General features: G+C 34.2%; 1 protein-coding gene across 1 annotated transcript in view; it reads left to right on the top strand.

Annotated features, from left to right (window-relative positions):
- Positions 1–6,614: 6,614 nt before the first annotated feature.
- LOC120107765 overlaps positions 6,615–15,259 on the top strand; it is a 42,921-nt gene continuing 34,276 nt past the window's right edge. The window contains exons 1-4 of the mRNA XM_039121195.1: positions 6,615–6,719; positions 6,823–7,365; positions 8,113–9,249; positions 9,329–9,656. Coding sequence (XP_038977123.1) covers positions 6,615–6,719; positions 6,823–7,365; positions 8,113–9,249; positions 9,329–9,656 — 2,113 coding nt within the window. The remainder of the gene's footprint in view (positions 6,720–6,822; positions 7,366–8,112; positions 9,250–9,328; positions 9,657–15,259) is intronic.

Here is a 15,259-nt window from a genome sequence, read left to right as displayed (position 1 = left end):
AAGATTTGAATATATTTTGGGAGTTGTTTCTTGAATCTTCTCTAACAACATTTCTATTGTGCCTCCAAATTTTAGCCACCCGTTTTGCATCATGAACTAATCTGATATTACAAATTATGATAATAATGACATCAGAAGAATGCTCTTGTAAATAATGATCTTCAGGGTCTCTTTTGATAGACTTCAAAATTTCTTGCCTTGTTGCTTGCTAAGATTGTTGCCCCACCAATCTCTTAATTGCCCAAAGAAACTAGCTGCCATTATTCTGGCTGAAGGTTTTTCAGAGTTTCCTTGGACTTTACAAGCATTGGAGTACATAATCAAATAAGATATATAGTAAATATTTGATACTCCATTAATCCATCCAATTTCCATTCAACTAGGTACCTCCTATCAAATTGTACTATGACTGTAATATCAAGGGTTTCTTCAAATTATAGATTAGTATGAATAGGTGTGAGGTAACAATTTTTTATCCTAGATACTTGGGATATCTGTTGATAGGCAGAGATTTTATTTACTTCATTTTCTAGTTCTGTTTGAGTATCACTATCCTCTTCTCTTTCAAAGTCTTTCTCGAATAAATGACTAATAAAATTCTTTATCTTTAACGACACATGATAACCTAGTGATTAGCTGCTGTACTAGATTTGTCTAAAGGAGATCTTCCTAACTTGCCTTCTGGATCTATCTCATGGGCTGTGTGAACATAGGGGGAATGTTTCTTGATAAAGTTTTATTGCTATTAGCTTTATCTATTTGACCTAAGTCATATTCTTACTACCAATATTCTGAGATTAATCTCACCTATTTCTTCATTCTTTTCTAATGTGATAGTTTTTATCCTCTCTATTTGTTTTCCTATAGACTAAAAAGCTATGTTGGTAAAATTGTGTTGTTTTACCAATTGCTTGAGTTTTTTAACCTTAAACATCTTCATTGAGATTTTCTAAGAACAACTTTAAAGGACTAGCTATTAATCCTCCCTTTAATTGTACAGCTCCGAAGGGTGAATGTATCAATTTTACTTCTCTTCCTCAGCTTCCAAGTGTTAGAAAGGTTCTTTATCACCATAGCTTGCTTTCCTAGGTGCAATTGCCAAAGTATATAATCAAGGTTTTTCAAATAGTAGTGTTCTTACCATTTAAAGTAGAATATATTTTTTTCTTCATATCTCTTTCAATTATACTAATGTAATTCCTTCTCCTTTCATCATATTTGAAAAACTATTTGTTCTTATCCTTATTTTCTATGGAGTTAAAGTCTTTTCTTAAAAGTTTTTTTATTAATTTGGAATCCATGTACTAATTCTATTATGTTTGTTTCAAAATCTGTGATAGATGGTTTATAATTATCTTCATAAGTGGCATAGGCAATATTTCTTGCCTTAGGTTGACCCCTTTCTTTTTCTATGGCAAGTATAAAGGAGATAGAGAATCGGGTGCCTACGACGCTTCTTCTGTTAAATGAAAAATATATTTTGACATCTCCTTCCCGAGTTTCTAAGATTCTTTCGATTTTAGTTTTTTGAGTCTTTTAGGCTAACAACTTGAGATAAAGTTCACTTTTAGATGGCATGATTTCCTCCCATTTAAGGTTCTTTGGGGTGAAAATTTATTCTTGCATTTGGCTTGAAAAAGTATTGTTAATCCTTTTAGAGTGGCTTGTTTCGGTCCTAGGGCAATGGTGGTCATAGTCTTGTAGTAACTCTTTGGCTACGATAGTATTTTTGTTCCTGATTTTACATCACATCTTGATATTTGCAAATTTAAGATCAAGTAGTCTAAAATATTAAGATTAGTCATGAAGATCGAAAAATCTAGAAAGATATTGAATAATATCATTCCATTTTTCAGACTAGCTTCTATTAGGTCTAGGAGCGCATTGGAGAATTTTAAATTCCTGTAATCTCTAACATATTTTAGGACTGAAGCATCCTGACCTTTTCTTAATTGTCAAGGATCTTGTGCCAACCTGAACAAGCCTTTTATGGAGATATTGGTGTCCTTCTTAGAACAAATCTCTTCTAAATCCTCCTTTCCTAACAATTGAAGAGCCTTCTAGACTGAATCAATAGATAGAAATTTCTTTATGATCTTTGCACACGCATGCCCACCTCTCCATGTTGATGTCCATTCTCCAACCCAGCACTATTCATAAAAATACCACTTGCCATTCGAATTCCTTATGGTGCATGGTTCCAACAACAGCATTACTCTGCACATTGGATGCCGATGAAGCTGGTATTCAGAACTATATTGCAGGTTTTCAAATCATTGCTTAATAATTATTTTTAAGATGTTACAGACTATTTGGTTGAAAATTTTGAACACTTACTCATAATTATTCAACATACGTAGCATAATGGAGAGCGATCAAAACCATTACAAGGGCCATTATTTTAAACCATGCCGGGATGTGCCATACTCAGATGATGCTTAATTAGTCCATTATTTGTTTATTTGTTTAATTTATTTATTTATTTTTGTTTAAGGATTTGATAGATTAATTTGCTGCCTATTATTTTTGGCAAGAACTGATGAAATGAAAAATAAGGAATACTATTTGTATTAAATATAGAATATAGCAAAATAATTGCTAAATAATGGGGTTGGCCCATGAGGTGGAGAATTTAGCACGAGTAGAACAAAAATCATATAGGGCAGAAAACCTAAGAGTTAAATCGGAACAAAAGTCCTACTCATAGAGTTCATCAATCCCGTAACATAAAAAAATAACAAACAAGAAAATTGCATACATCAAAAAAAATCGTCCATGAAGAGAGACTGTCCACATCCTTTTTCTTCTTCATCAAGCTTCTCCATTTATCTTTTTTCCTTGTCAAGTCATCTTTTCCATATGTGAGATCTTCTTTCTCCTCCCAAGTACCTTTCTCCTCCTCCAAATTTCTCTCTTTTCTAGAATCTTTGAACATAAAAGTTTACAAAATTTAAGAAATAGTATGTATATAATTTTTTACATTAAACAAAGCTAGAAAATTATATATCGATACTGATGAACATCATGTTCTGAAAACTATATATCAATTTACTTAGAAGTATGTATTTGCTTGCTAGATGACTAATTTGATTGGTATGTATCATCTGACCATATAGTGTGTACTGGTAAAAAAAATATTTTGAAAACTGTGTATCAATTTATCTGAAGATGTATATTGGATCACTGCTGGAGGTGTATCAAATAAGCTTGCAGTATGTATCAAGAAGTCGACGAGTATATATCACCAACCATGTTATGTAGTACATACTGATGAATATGATATTTTAAAAACTATTACCAATTTGTTTGAAGGTGTGTATTATATCGCTAAATGACTAATTTGCCGAGTATATATCATCAAGCCGTGTACTACATATCGATTTACCTAAATATTTGTATTGGCTTGCTAAATGGTTATTTTGCTTCATGTGTATTACTTGGTCACTTAATATATATCAATAAAATATATATTTTGAAAATAAGAAAGAACAAAGATGTCACGTATATTTTTTTAATTACAGATCGGAAGACTTCGTTAGTAGAAGAAGTCTATAACCTTTGAGTTCCTTCCGCTCAGACAACTTTTGTTCGCGCGGGCAGGTGCAACGCGTGGCCGTGCACTGAGTAGCCAAACGCTCGAGGCTGCGATTGTTAGAATATAGAATACTGTTTCCACGTGACATGATATATTATTTTGAAAATATATACAATTTTTATAGTTGAATAGAGAAATGACAAAGCACGAATGTTTTTTATATTATAGTGTAGAACTTAGTAGAACAATAGCAAAATAACATCCAATATGTGAAGCCATCATACATGCACTCATGTGCATGTGAGCACCTAGGCATTGATTAAAGTAGTTTTTCAAGAAATATCTGATTAAATCAAGTTTAAAAAGTGTTAAATTCTATATGCTCTAGCTTGAGTAAACTTTTTTAATCACTTCCATTATTTGGTGGCCAAGGAGCAGCAGGTTTTGTTTTGGCCCACTAATCAGCTGGTAGGATTTGAATCATAAACTACTGCTATCCAAGTTTGAATCATGCCATGTAGAAAAATTAATGTGATTTACGCATTAATTAGGGTAAGGTAGGATTTGTACGCTTGGCTATGAGAGCCCAACCCCAAAGTTTCCCACTAAATTAGTTGGCAACCTCAGCTTCATAAATGTCGTAATAATTGTTATATTGGTTTAGAATTACATAGTTCTATACTTTCTAGTTTCAAGGCTTCTGGACTCTACGGCAATAAATATGCTAATACAAAAATAATTTTACAGTCCATTAACAATAAGACTTATTACAACCACTATATAGTATAATATTATAAAAATATAACATATAATACACTATTTTTAGAGATAGATACAGTATAGATTATTAATATAACCACGGTCAAATATTATATAATATTTTAGGCCGTGAGAATTAATTTAAGATCGAGCAAGTGCAGGGTGCAGCAAAACTAGCACTCAATAATACTGTATAAGTTTTTCAAAACAATAATCTTCTAAGCGAGGAAAAGAAATCTCTATAATTTTATTTGTTTGAAAATTATTATTTTTTAATTACGAAAGCCAACGTGCAGCTTGGTCTATCTTAACCAACTCTTGCTCGTTTGCTTAAGAGGTGGCATTACAGCTGCTCCATGGTGTTTAGAAATTTATTGCCATTATAAAATATTTTCCAAAATTAAATCAAAATATCTTTATAGTTAGAATAGTTCAAATAAAAAACTTTTGTAGTAACTTGCTATCAAAAAATTCAGGTCTAATTTCTAAATTCAAACATGCTACCGCTGGGACTCGGACTGACCAAGATGCCGAGTTAGCTAAGCTACTGAATTGCTTTGACGATTAGTTGTTTAGATAGTACAGATCGACTGAAAATGATGATATGTCTCCGAGGTAACAATGTGGTAGCCATTATGCTTGGATGGCGATAGCTCCAATGTTGATTGCTCCCAAAAAGGTATTGCAAGAAGGAAATTATGCTCAGACGTTCGCTCCAACGCCTGATCCAATATGAAACAACAAAAACAAGCAAATCTTGTTGCTAGAGAGTATCCGGTGAAGAAACATTTCAATACATAAGTCAAACAAACTCTCAAGAAATAATGAAATCAGCAAAGTAGTAATACAAGGGCGTAAGCAGGCATGAGAGCATTTATTTGAAGGGTCTTTCGGGAATGGTTTGTATAGATGAGGATCGGTGCCCACCGCCAAAGTGTTCTAGCGTGCTGATCGGCCAGTTTTAGTAATCAATTGCACGTCTTGAGGATCATCATGCTCCATGTATTTCACTCATTCGTCACATAGTTAAGAAAATCATTCATGATCGTAATCGAGGTGTCGCGATAAGAGTTTAAAATTTAAAGAACTTTTCGTGCACCTCTGAGGTTGGCCACTTGGCGAGTTTTGATTAGTTGGTGTTTAGAGGCTCATTTTTCAGCAAGTTCTAAAAGATTAATATTTTTTTGATCTCAAAAATAAGGCATGAAAATATATAGAAACTTTTGAATGAAAATTGAAAAAAATGTACCTCGAGTTTTTTTTTTGAAAATGTAAGATCTTTGGCCGAGAAAAGATCCATCGCGAGCAAAATCCCTGAAACAGAACCTAACCAAAGGAGTGCTATTAGCGGGTCAGGTTAAGTCGGTGTGCTGGCCGGTTTCAAAATAAACCAAAACCCAACAAAAATTTTATTGAATTTATTCTCACACAAAACTCAAACATCGGTTATAGTCTTATAGATATTTAGTCTGAATTATATCAGCCTCCAGTGTGGTAGCCTGTTTTCATGGTAATAAAATAAAAAAATTCTTTTCAACAATAAAAAAAAAATTAGGAAAGATCTGGAATGCCAGTTCCGAGGCACGAGCATGGATTCTCGGGACGACGCGGGAAGAAAAGCATGAAATGATATGAAATGAAGTGACCCTTCACTCGCTATCGACGCTTCGTTTCCCCAACGGGCTCCACCATTGCCTCCGCTTCTCATCGGCCGCGGAGCTGCTTCTTCTCCTCCCACTATAAAATGCTAAAGCAAAAACCGAACCAAAAAAACCGGAAAAGTTCACCGCCTGTTCTTTGTTGTTCTGTCCTTTACGAAAGGTTGGATGATGATATTATTTTTTTTTTCATTTTTTTGGCTCATGTTTTATCTTTCATTCCCTTATTTTTTTGAAATTGTCCTGATTTTACTTCGTATCACTTGTTTTATGGTGGGGGAAATCCAGCATGCGAAATCTCCTACATTTTTGTCATTTGCAAGAGAAAGAGAAGAAAGAAATTGCTTATATTCTGCTAATAAGAAATAAAAAAAAGCAAGAGGAATACCTTAATTTGTTAATTGTTTAATAAAGAATAAGAAGAGAGGTGAAGCTCTAATTGCTTATGTTTTGCCAATAAGAAAGAAAAAAGCAAGAGGAATGCCTTAACTTGTTAAATGTTGAAAAAAATATATTAAAGAATAAGAAAAGAGGTGAAGCTCTTGCATTCGATAAGAACAGCAGCAACGACATTCTCCTGATTAAAATCCTCTCTGATCTCCGGTTCTTTGCATTTCTCTTCTTATACTCTTTTGTTTTTAATTTTTTTGTTTAGCTTTGACATGGCATTACCTTCTGGATCTTTTGAGACTAAGCGAGAACTCTCTGATGTTGTTCTTAAGTGGTCGATAGATGATGTGCTCAACGAAGATCTTCTCAAACATAAGGTAGTTTTATACTAAATTCTGAAGTGTTGTTTCATTTGCTCTTATTTGTTCGCCGTCCTCTTTATCTTTTTGATAACTCGTGACTCGCTTTATGGTTTTCTAGATCAAGGAAATACCTGAGACATTCGTGTCTGTGAATCATTACTTCGAGTCATTCAGACACCCGTTCATTGAGGAGACGAGGGCTCAATTCGCCTCTTGCTTGAATTCTATTGCTGATTCTCCTCGTATAGATGTAAATATTGAGAAAGCCTGCAACCAAATGGAGTTTGCACCCAATAATCTTGTTGGGTTTAGATGGTCTAGTGGCAGCATGGTGGGCCGGAAGGCTTATACACCAAGGGAAGGTGATATTGTTCTATTGACAATTATGGTGCCAAAAGATGTTTCAGAGTTGAAGAAGTTAGGTGCATTCAATTGCTTGGCTTTTGTTAGTGAGGTTGAAAAATATGAGGAGAGGCATTTCATGGCAAGATTAGGTGCATTTATGGGTTCTACAGTTAAGACCACCGATTTGTCATTTGTTGCAATCTTTTTGTTGAATATTGCAAATAAGAGCCAAGTTTGGAATGCCATGAATGTAGATGTTGATGATCCGAACGCTAATTTGAACTTGATCAAACGGATTCTGCACGCTGATGGTTTGGTAAGAAATTGATCTACTCATTGCTATGTTGCTCATTGCCATTTCTTCTGTCATGCTTCCTTATTGTGGATAAATCAATCTAGTTTTACTTGAATTTGTTGGTGGGAAAGTCTGTATCTTGGAGAAGTTTTACCTTTATTATGCTACATGAAGATCACTATATGCTAGTTTGCCTTCCAGTGTAGATCAGTTGACTTGTTACTATGCTTCTTTTTTTTTGCTACTCCCAGTCCCACTGCAGAGCCTTACCATTTTTTTACTTATATTTCCACTATTACATTATTTTCGGGGTTTCTGAGGACATTGGGTTAGATTTTCTGATACAGGAATTCCATGACTCAATTTGATTATATGCCGGCCTACTCAGCATCACTTCTCACTCCCATCGTGGTGTACTGCACTAGTGGAATGTCTCACCTGCCTCTTTATCTGTCTGTGAATGATTTGATATACAATAAATGTCCTAGAGACGATGCATTTTTATACTTATATGTATGCTTATATACTCAGTTATGCAGTAGGGCATATCTGTTCTTTTTGCTTAAGGCATTTACATGGTATGCTGGATTATTCTTTAGGACCTCGATTGAGCTCTGTAATACATGCACTTATATGCCATGCCACTTCTTCTTCCTTTCTAGTGCTTTGCACAGGATTTGAGTTTCCTATTACTTTTGAAACTTTCATGTCATATTTGATTGGCACTTTGGAACAATGACTTTGTTCATGAGTTGCATGTAACTGCAGGTTGCAAAGGCTTGTCCATGTTCTCTACATGCGGAAAATACTCTCAGTGAAAATCTGCTGCAGAAGATTCAGCCTGTTGAGCTCAATGAATCACAGATTAAGGCCATATGCCTTGCGCTTTCTACCATCAGATGCTGTGATTCATTTTCTATAAATAGAATATCCGGATATCCTGGTACTGGTAAAACTGAAATTATCAGTATAATTTGTTGGATCGCATTGCAAAGGAAAATTAAAGTTGTTGTCTGTGCACCAACCACATTTTCTACTTTTGAGGTTGTCCAACGTCTTTTGAAGCTCATTGAGCAGTGTGGTAGCAATGCATCTGAAGGAATGTTTCCTGGATGGCCGTTGTCTGATGTTGTAGTATTAGGAGATGAACATGCTGAAAAGCTTTATACTTCTCATGGATTTACTGATATACTCTTGGAGGATCGTCTTATCCTTCTAGAACCATGCTTTTCAGCTGCCAGTGGGTGGAAGAAGCATATGTCTTTAATGATTGATCTTTTAGAAAAGTTTTGCTTAAATTATGATATATTATTAGAAAATGAGCATAATGACTTTTTGACCGGTTATCTGGAGATACTGAAAGGCCGATTTGCTTCTGTTGCATTTCCATTTAAGGATTGCATGCAGTTGTTGCTGAAATATCTTCCCCATACCTTATTTTCAGTTTCAGAGTTGAAGAATTTATCTTCTCTGGTGAACCTGATAGATTCTATGTGGAGTATCCTGTGTGATGATTTGGTAAAACTTGAACTGGTGAAGCTCTTTACTGGAAAGGAAGTAGAGGAAAGAGACTTGGAAAAGAATGGTTGGACACTTAGCAGAGCAAGAGATTACCTCCTTGAGATTCTGAATGTTCTAATTGATACACTGAGGTTACCGGTTACTGCAGGAAAACGATCCATTGAGCATCTCTTACTGAAACATGCTGGTCTCATTTTGTGTCCAGTACCTCAGTCACCTAAACTGAAATCTATGGGCAGTATAGGCCCCTTTGACCTATTAATAGTTGATAGGGCTGGTGAGGTTAATGAATGTGAATTACTTTTACCACTTCAACTCCACGGATTGCAACACACAACTCTTGTTGGTGGGGATTGTTCTTTACCTGCAATTGTTGTAAGCAAGGTTTGTGTTCATTTGGCTCATAATTGGTGAACATATTGATATTCTCTTTTTGTGATTAAGGTTTCTTTTGCCATTTCAGAATTTACATAGTATTGGCTACAAGCGGAGCCTACTTGAAAGAATAAGCTACTTGTGTAAGCCAGATTGCACTTTAGAGGTACAATACCGGATGCATCCGGAAATAAGTTATTTCCCAAATAAGAAGCTTTTCAACTGGAAGCTTGTAGATAGTCCAAAAACTTTGGATGGAAATATTAAGAATCTTAGTCTTCCAGATTGTATTTCTGCTCCATTCTCATTTCTGGATGTTTCTGATGGACAAGAATCATTTGATGGACAAGATGAAGGATGGAAAAATTTGATTGAAGCAGCTGTTATATGCAAAATCGTTATGAGTCTTCTTAAAGGTAGGTAAACTTGAGTGTAATAGAATTTCATTTGTACTGATGTGTTGGGTTTTCTATTAGTTGGTTCAATAGCGGATTCATTGTTTTTTTTTGCTATGGGTTAATTTTCCTTTGTTTAATGTTTAGACTATAGGCCCTGCATTTGCTTTGTCTTTCTTTGATCAATGCTAGCTTTACATGATTTGGAAGCTAGCTACTTGTTCAAACCTTTTAATTAAAAATATAACCTTCAATTTTGTCATATTTATAAATCAGATTTCAGTTAATTATAAGTAGATAATAACTTCTATTCTAAATTTCTAATTAATGTGACTTTAAAGTTATTGGAACATGACATTGAACTAGTTGGTAACTTTCACACAATTTGTTATATAGTTTATCAAAAACCTTTTCCAATGCGGACCATTTTGAACTGTTTACTAATTAAATTGCACACCCCACTACTCTCATGGTCCTTTTGCATAATGGTTAATCCCAAGAGCATCCATTCATGCAGATTTCAATCTTTATATGTGTAGGATTTTGTAAGAAATTGACTAGCTAAGAAAAAAAGCGGAAGTAAAACAAAAACAATATGCTGATTTTTGTGCATGAAATTTTAATTGATTATGGTTTTTGTTAGCTAATCTATTGTTGGATCACTGGCAATCGAAATTTACCACAGATGTAGTAATGATTTTGGAGCATTTGTTTAGAAGATATTGTACATCATGAGTCTCAAATCTTATTATGAGTCTGATTGGGACTTCTCTTTTTTTTTTCCTATTCAAATTCACTAAAATAAAAGGGAAGAAGGTAAATACTAAGAAGGGAAAAGGAGATATGAAAAGGAAAAGGAAGATAAAAGAGAAAACAAAGATCTCAAAAAGAAGAAACACTTCAAAGAGGGCGTCTATAAGGATCCAACATGAAATAAAGCACTGAAAAAGGAAAGCTTTCTCCTTCTTACTAAATGAGACAACATTCATCTGGCCATTTACCTAGAGGCTTTCTGATCGTTTGAGAGGAATTCTGAAAACCTTTGGCATTTATTTCAATCCATAGACTTCAACTGATTGTAGCTGAGATAGTATTCCATCATTCCCTGATCTTACTCTGGTGCTATCCTTTTTTAACCAGTCCATAGGTCCAGTAGATTTTCTGGGAGATAGTGAACTTCCATTTTTATGTCCGAAATATCTGTACGTTGCTCAAAATGTATTAAGAGATGTCAACATAGAGTGCGTGCATCAGAAGCTCGCCAGTTACGTTTCTTAATTATTCACTGTCAAGATCTTGTTATTCAGGGAAAGCCAACTGATTATATGAAATTTAAGTAGTAGTGGACACAACTACCAGGCACTATCAAATTCAGAGATTTCACATGTTTAGTCCAAAAAATCTTGTGTTTTGGGTTGCAGTTATGGGGAAAGGAAATGACTGTTGGATGGGGCGTCCGAGACATTCTATATCAAAATTTTCTTAGAAAGTTTATTTGCTTTCCCTAAGTTCGGTATTTTTAGTTTAATCTTTTGTCCTTATTTTTGAAGTGGGATGGATGAAAGTCCGTCTGGTGTCTCAAACTGTTTTTTAAATTTGACCATTCCCATCATTAAAGATACTTTGTGTTAATTTTTCGATGTCGACATATAGTTTACCGCCTTATGCTTTACGGATTAATTTAATTCCTTGATTCTTGGGAAACCATAGAAGTTAGGTTGCTGGTTGCTTGATTTAAAGCTTTGTAGCATGTACGATAGGACTCCTTAAATATTAACCAGTTTTCTGACTTCCTTGTTACTTCTCCCTTTATGTTGGACTAGCTGGGAATTTGAGCCTTAGGTAATTAGATGTCTGCATGAGTCTATTAAAGCATCCTTGATTTGATCGATCATGGCAAAGTTTGCTTGTAAAGGTTGATTAAGATTTAAGAATATCTAAAATTGAGTAGGGCTTAAACAAAAGTTATCGATTTATGTTGCATTTTATTCCAAGGATAGTGGATTCTAATTTAAAATCCATTTTGAATGATATTGTTGCAATTGAAGAGCTAATATATGATAATAAAGCTTATGGTGTTCCATGTTCACATCCTCTTAAATAGTAACATTGATCTTCTTTCATAAATTTTTGTTTTTTGAGGAATGTTGTGTAAAATATATTAGAAAAACAAACTTTATTTAATCATTACCTTATATGCATCATGTGAACCCATGGTTCTTTTTTGTATGTGATAATATATATCTTTTGACTAGTCCACTTAGAAAATAAAAGGGTTGTACTTATAGAATTTGTTGATACAAGTTGATGTCTTCAGGTGTTACGAAACACAAGTGCTCAACTTAGGCCCTGTTTGGGGGAGCTTTTGGAGGGCCAAAAAGCACTTTCTAGCCTTCCAAAAGTACTTTTAGCTAAAAAATGGTGTTTGGTAAATTTTTTGAAAAGCTGTTTCAGCTTTTGCGGGAAGCTGAAACAGCTTTTGGGGGGAAGCTCCAATTTGGAGCTTTCCGAAAATGCTGTTTTCAGCTTTTTCGGAAAGCTGTATTTTTGACCAAAATACTCCCATGTAAAAAAAAAAATTCCTCCCCCAAAACCTCGTCTTACCACCTGTTCCTCTCCCAACCGACCCGCCCCCACCCCCTCCCTCCCCCCCGCCCTGTTCTTCTCCCAACCCACCTCCCAACCCACCAGCACCCCCACCCCTCCCCCCGCACCGCCGTCGCCGCTGCCGCTGCTGTGCCTCCCTCTCCCCCGCCGCCGCACCCCCTCCCTCTCCCCCGCCGCTGCACCCCCTCCCTCTCCCCCGCCGCCGCTGCAGTGCCCCGCCGCCGCACCCCCTCCCTCTCCCCCGCCGCCGCACCCCCTCCGGCGCCGTCGGCCACCGAGACTGCCGCCGGCCACGGCCCGGCCCCCTCTGGCGGCCGCCGCGGCCTGGCCCCCTTCCGGTGCTGCCGGCCGCGCAGGAGGAGAAGAACGGAGAAGGGGGCAGAGGAAGGAAGGAGAAGAAGAGAAGAAAAAAAGAAAAGAAAAAAAAAGAAGAAAAGGAAAGAAAAGAAAAGAAAAGAAAAGAATAAATAAATGCATAAATAAATATTTATATAAATGAATGAATGAATGAATAAATAAGATAATAAATAAATATATTTCAATGGATAAAATAATAAATAAATAAATGCATAAATAAAAATATATATACGAATGTACGTATAAATAAATAAATATAAAGAAAAATAATGAGTGAGTGGCAAATAATCTGATCCTTATGATATTGATAAGTACAGTGAATTTGTCGCCATTGCAAATAGTTAAGTAAAGAGATAATCTATTAAACAGATAAATGGTTATTTATTGATGTATTATACTATAAATATATTATTATATTACATTATATCATAATAATTAATATGTAATGTTAAATAATTTAATATTATGTTATATTATGAAAAATTAATTTATACTAATAATATATTATTTTATACCTTTATTATTGTATTATACTATACATATTATATTATATTACCTTATATCATAATACATTAATATGTTATTTTAAATAATTTAATATTATGTTATATTATGAGAAATTAATTAATACTAATAATTATAATATTTTATACCTTTATTATTGTATTATACTATAAATATAATATATATTACATTATATCATAATACATTAATATGTTATGTTAAATAATTTAATATTATGTTATATTATAGAAAATTAATTTACTCTAATAATTATATTACCATTATGCTATGCTATGCAATATCATATTACTATATTATAATAATAATATTTTATATTACAGTAATATTATACTATATCGTATATTATGTATTAATATATGTTATGTTTTATCATGCTCTATTGTATAATACTATGCAATGTCCTTTATGGTAATTTTGTTATATAAAAGTACTTTCTCAGTTTGTTTACCAAACATATGTTAAAGTGCCACAGCACTTTAAAAATATAGTTACCAAACAACAAACAGCTTTTTATAACAGCTCTACTTCAGACAGCTCTACTTCCAACAGCTCTACTTCCAACAGCTCCCCCAAACAGGGCCTTAGTGAGTTGTCTAATAAGGGTCCTTGTTTTCTGTATGTGCAACACAAACTACTAGGGCTGTGGCCCACAGGCCACCACCCTCTTACTTCTTTCATCTTAATAGAGAAGTCATCGCCTGGGCTTGCCTCCTCTTGAATATTTACTTCTTTTCATTAATAAATACATCTCTCCATATATACTCTGAGGGAGAAAGAAATGCTTCATTTAAAATTGGGTGTATATTTGTCAAACTTACTCCCAATAAATTGTTCTTTGGTGTTACAGACATACATAAATTATTCATTCTCTTTGACAAAGCCTAAATATTGCATGTGCCGAACATTCTATTATTTTACCTAGAAAGGTATGTGTATACAGTTAGAAGCATGTTCGGCTCTTTCTAATAGTGACATGAATGATTAATGCTGCAATAATTTTTCATTTATTGAATATTCACGTTCTGAAATGTTGTTTAGTAAATTTTCTTTATTTCTTTATAAACTTTGATACTCAATAATTTGTGATGGTGTTCTTGATATGAAGTTTAAGTGTGAGAAGTGTGATGCATTATGATAGGGACATGTACTCATTAATTGTTGATTTACCAATTTATTTATATTTCCTTGTAGATTCCTGAATATCTAAAGACACAGATGTTCTCTACTATTGGTTAATCGGCCAACCTCAAAATCGTTAACTAATTGGAGTGTGTCAACCGAGGTAGGCTGAACAAGTACCATGCCCCATACCAATCAGCCACTGATTTGGTATGGTATCAGTTTGATATTGTACCGAATGTTGGTACACCTTAGCATGCCGGTTCCGACAAGCACACAATTTTTTATTTTTTAATTTTTGATATATAATGATGTTTTAGGATCCTTTTTGATATTTAATGATGTTTTATGAAGATTTTGAGTGATTTAAATACTAATTTGATGTTTTTTGAGGTGTTTTGATGTTCTTTAATGCATTGGTTTTTTTTTTGCGTATTTTCTATTTATAAAATAACTACAAGTTCCATGATAAATATAATTAAAGTACATAACTTATTACATCTATAAAGAAAATCATTAAAATGCAGAACAAAAAATTAATTGAAATAATATCGACATATAAAATCTCGTGGAGTGACGATATCTCTTGTAAACATTGGGGTCATCTTCATATGTAGAGGGATTAGTCCAATTCTCTTTCCACATGGCCACTCTTTCTAAATATAGTTAGGAAGCATATCAGTCCACTCTTTCTAATTAAATACTCTTTCTAAATATGTTTTCTACTTCAAAAATTACTTTTGAATTATGTAATACATACTAATTTTTTTTTAATTTTTGATATTATTTATTGTTGCCCATATATGCAGCCCAAGAGGGGGGTGAATTTGGTTTCAAAACTTTTTAACTAAATGCAGCGGATAAACTATAGTTTCAATTTGAAAGCTAAAGGTGCTGAAGTAAAGAATGAATGATAACAGAAGCAGAAATATAAAGAGACAAGCACACACACAAACACAGAAAATTTCTAGTGGTTCGGTGCAATCCACACCTACATCCACTCCCTAAGACTTTTG

This window comes from Phoenix dactylifera, unplaced genomic scaffold (genome assembly GCF_009389715.1).
Source record: "Phoenix dactylifera cultivar Barhee BC4 unplaced genomic scaffold, palm_55x_up_171113_PBpolish2nd_filt_p 001011F, whole genome shotgun sequence".
Taxonomy (NCBI): Eukaryota; Viridiplantae; Streptophyta; class Magnoliopsida; order Arecales; family Arecaceae; genus Phoenix; species Phoenix dactylifera.
The sequence above is the reverse complement of the archived record's forward strand: the minus strand, read 5'-3'. Positions and strand labels throughout refer to the sequence as shown.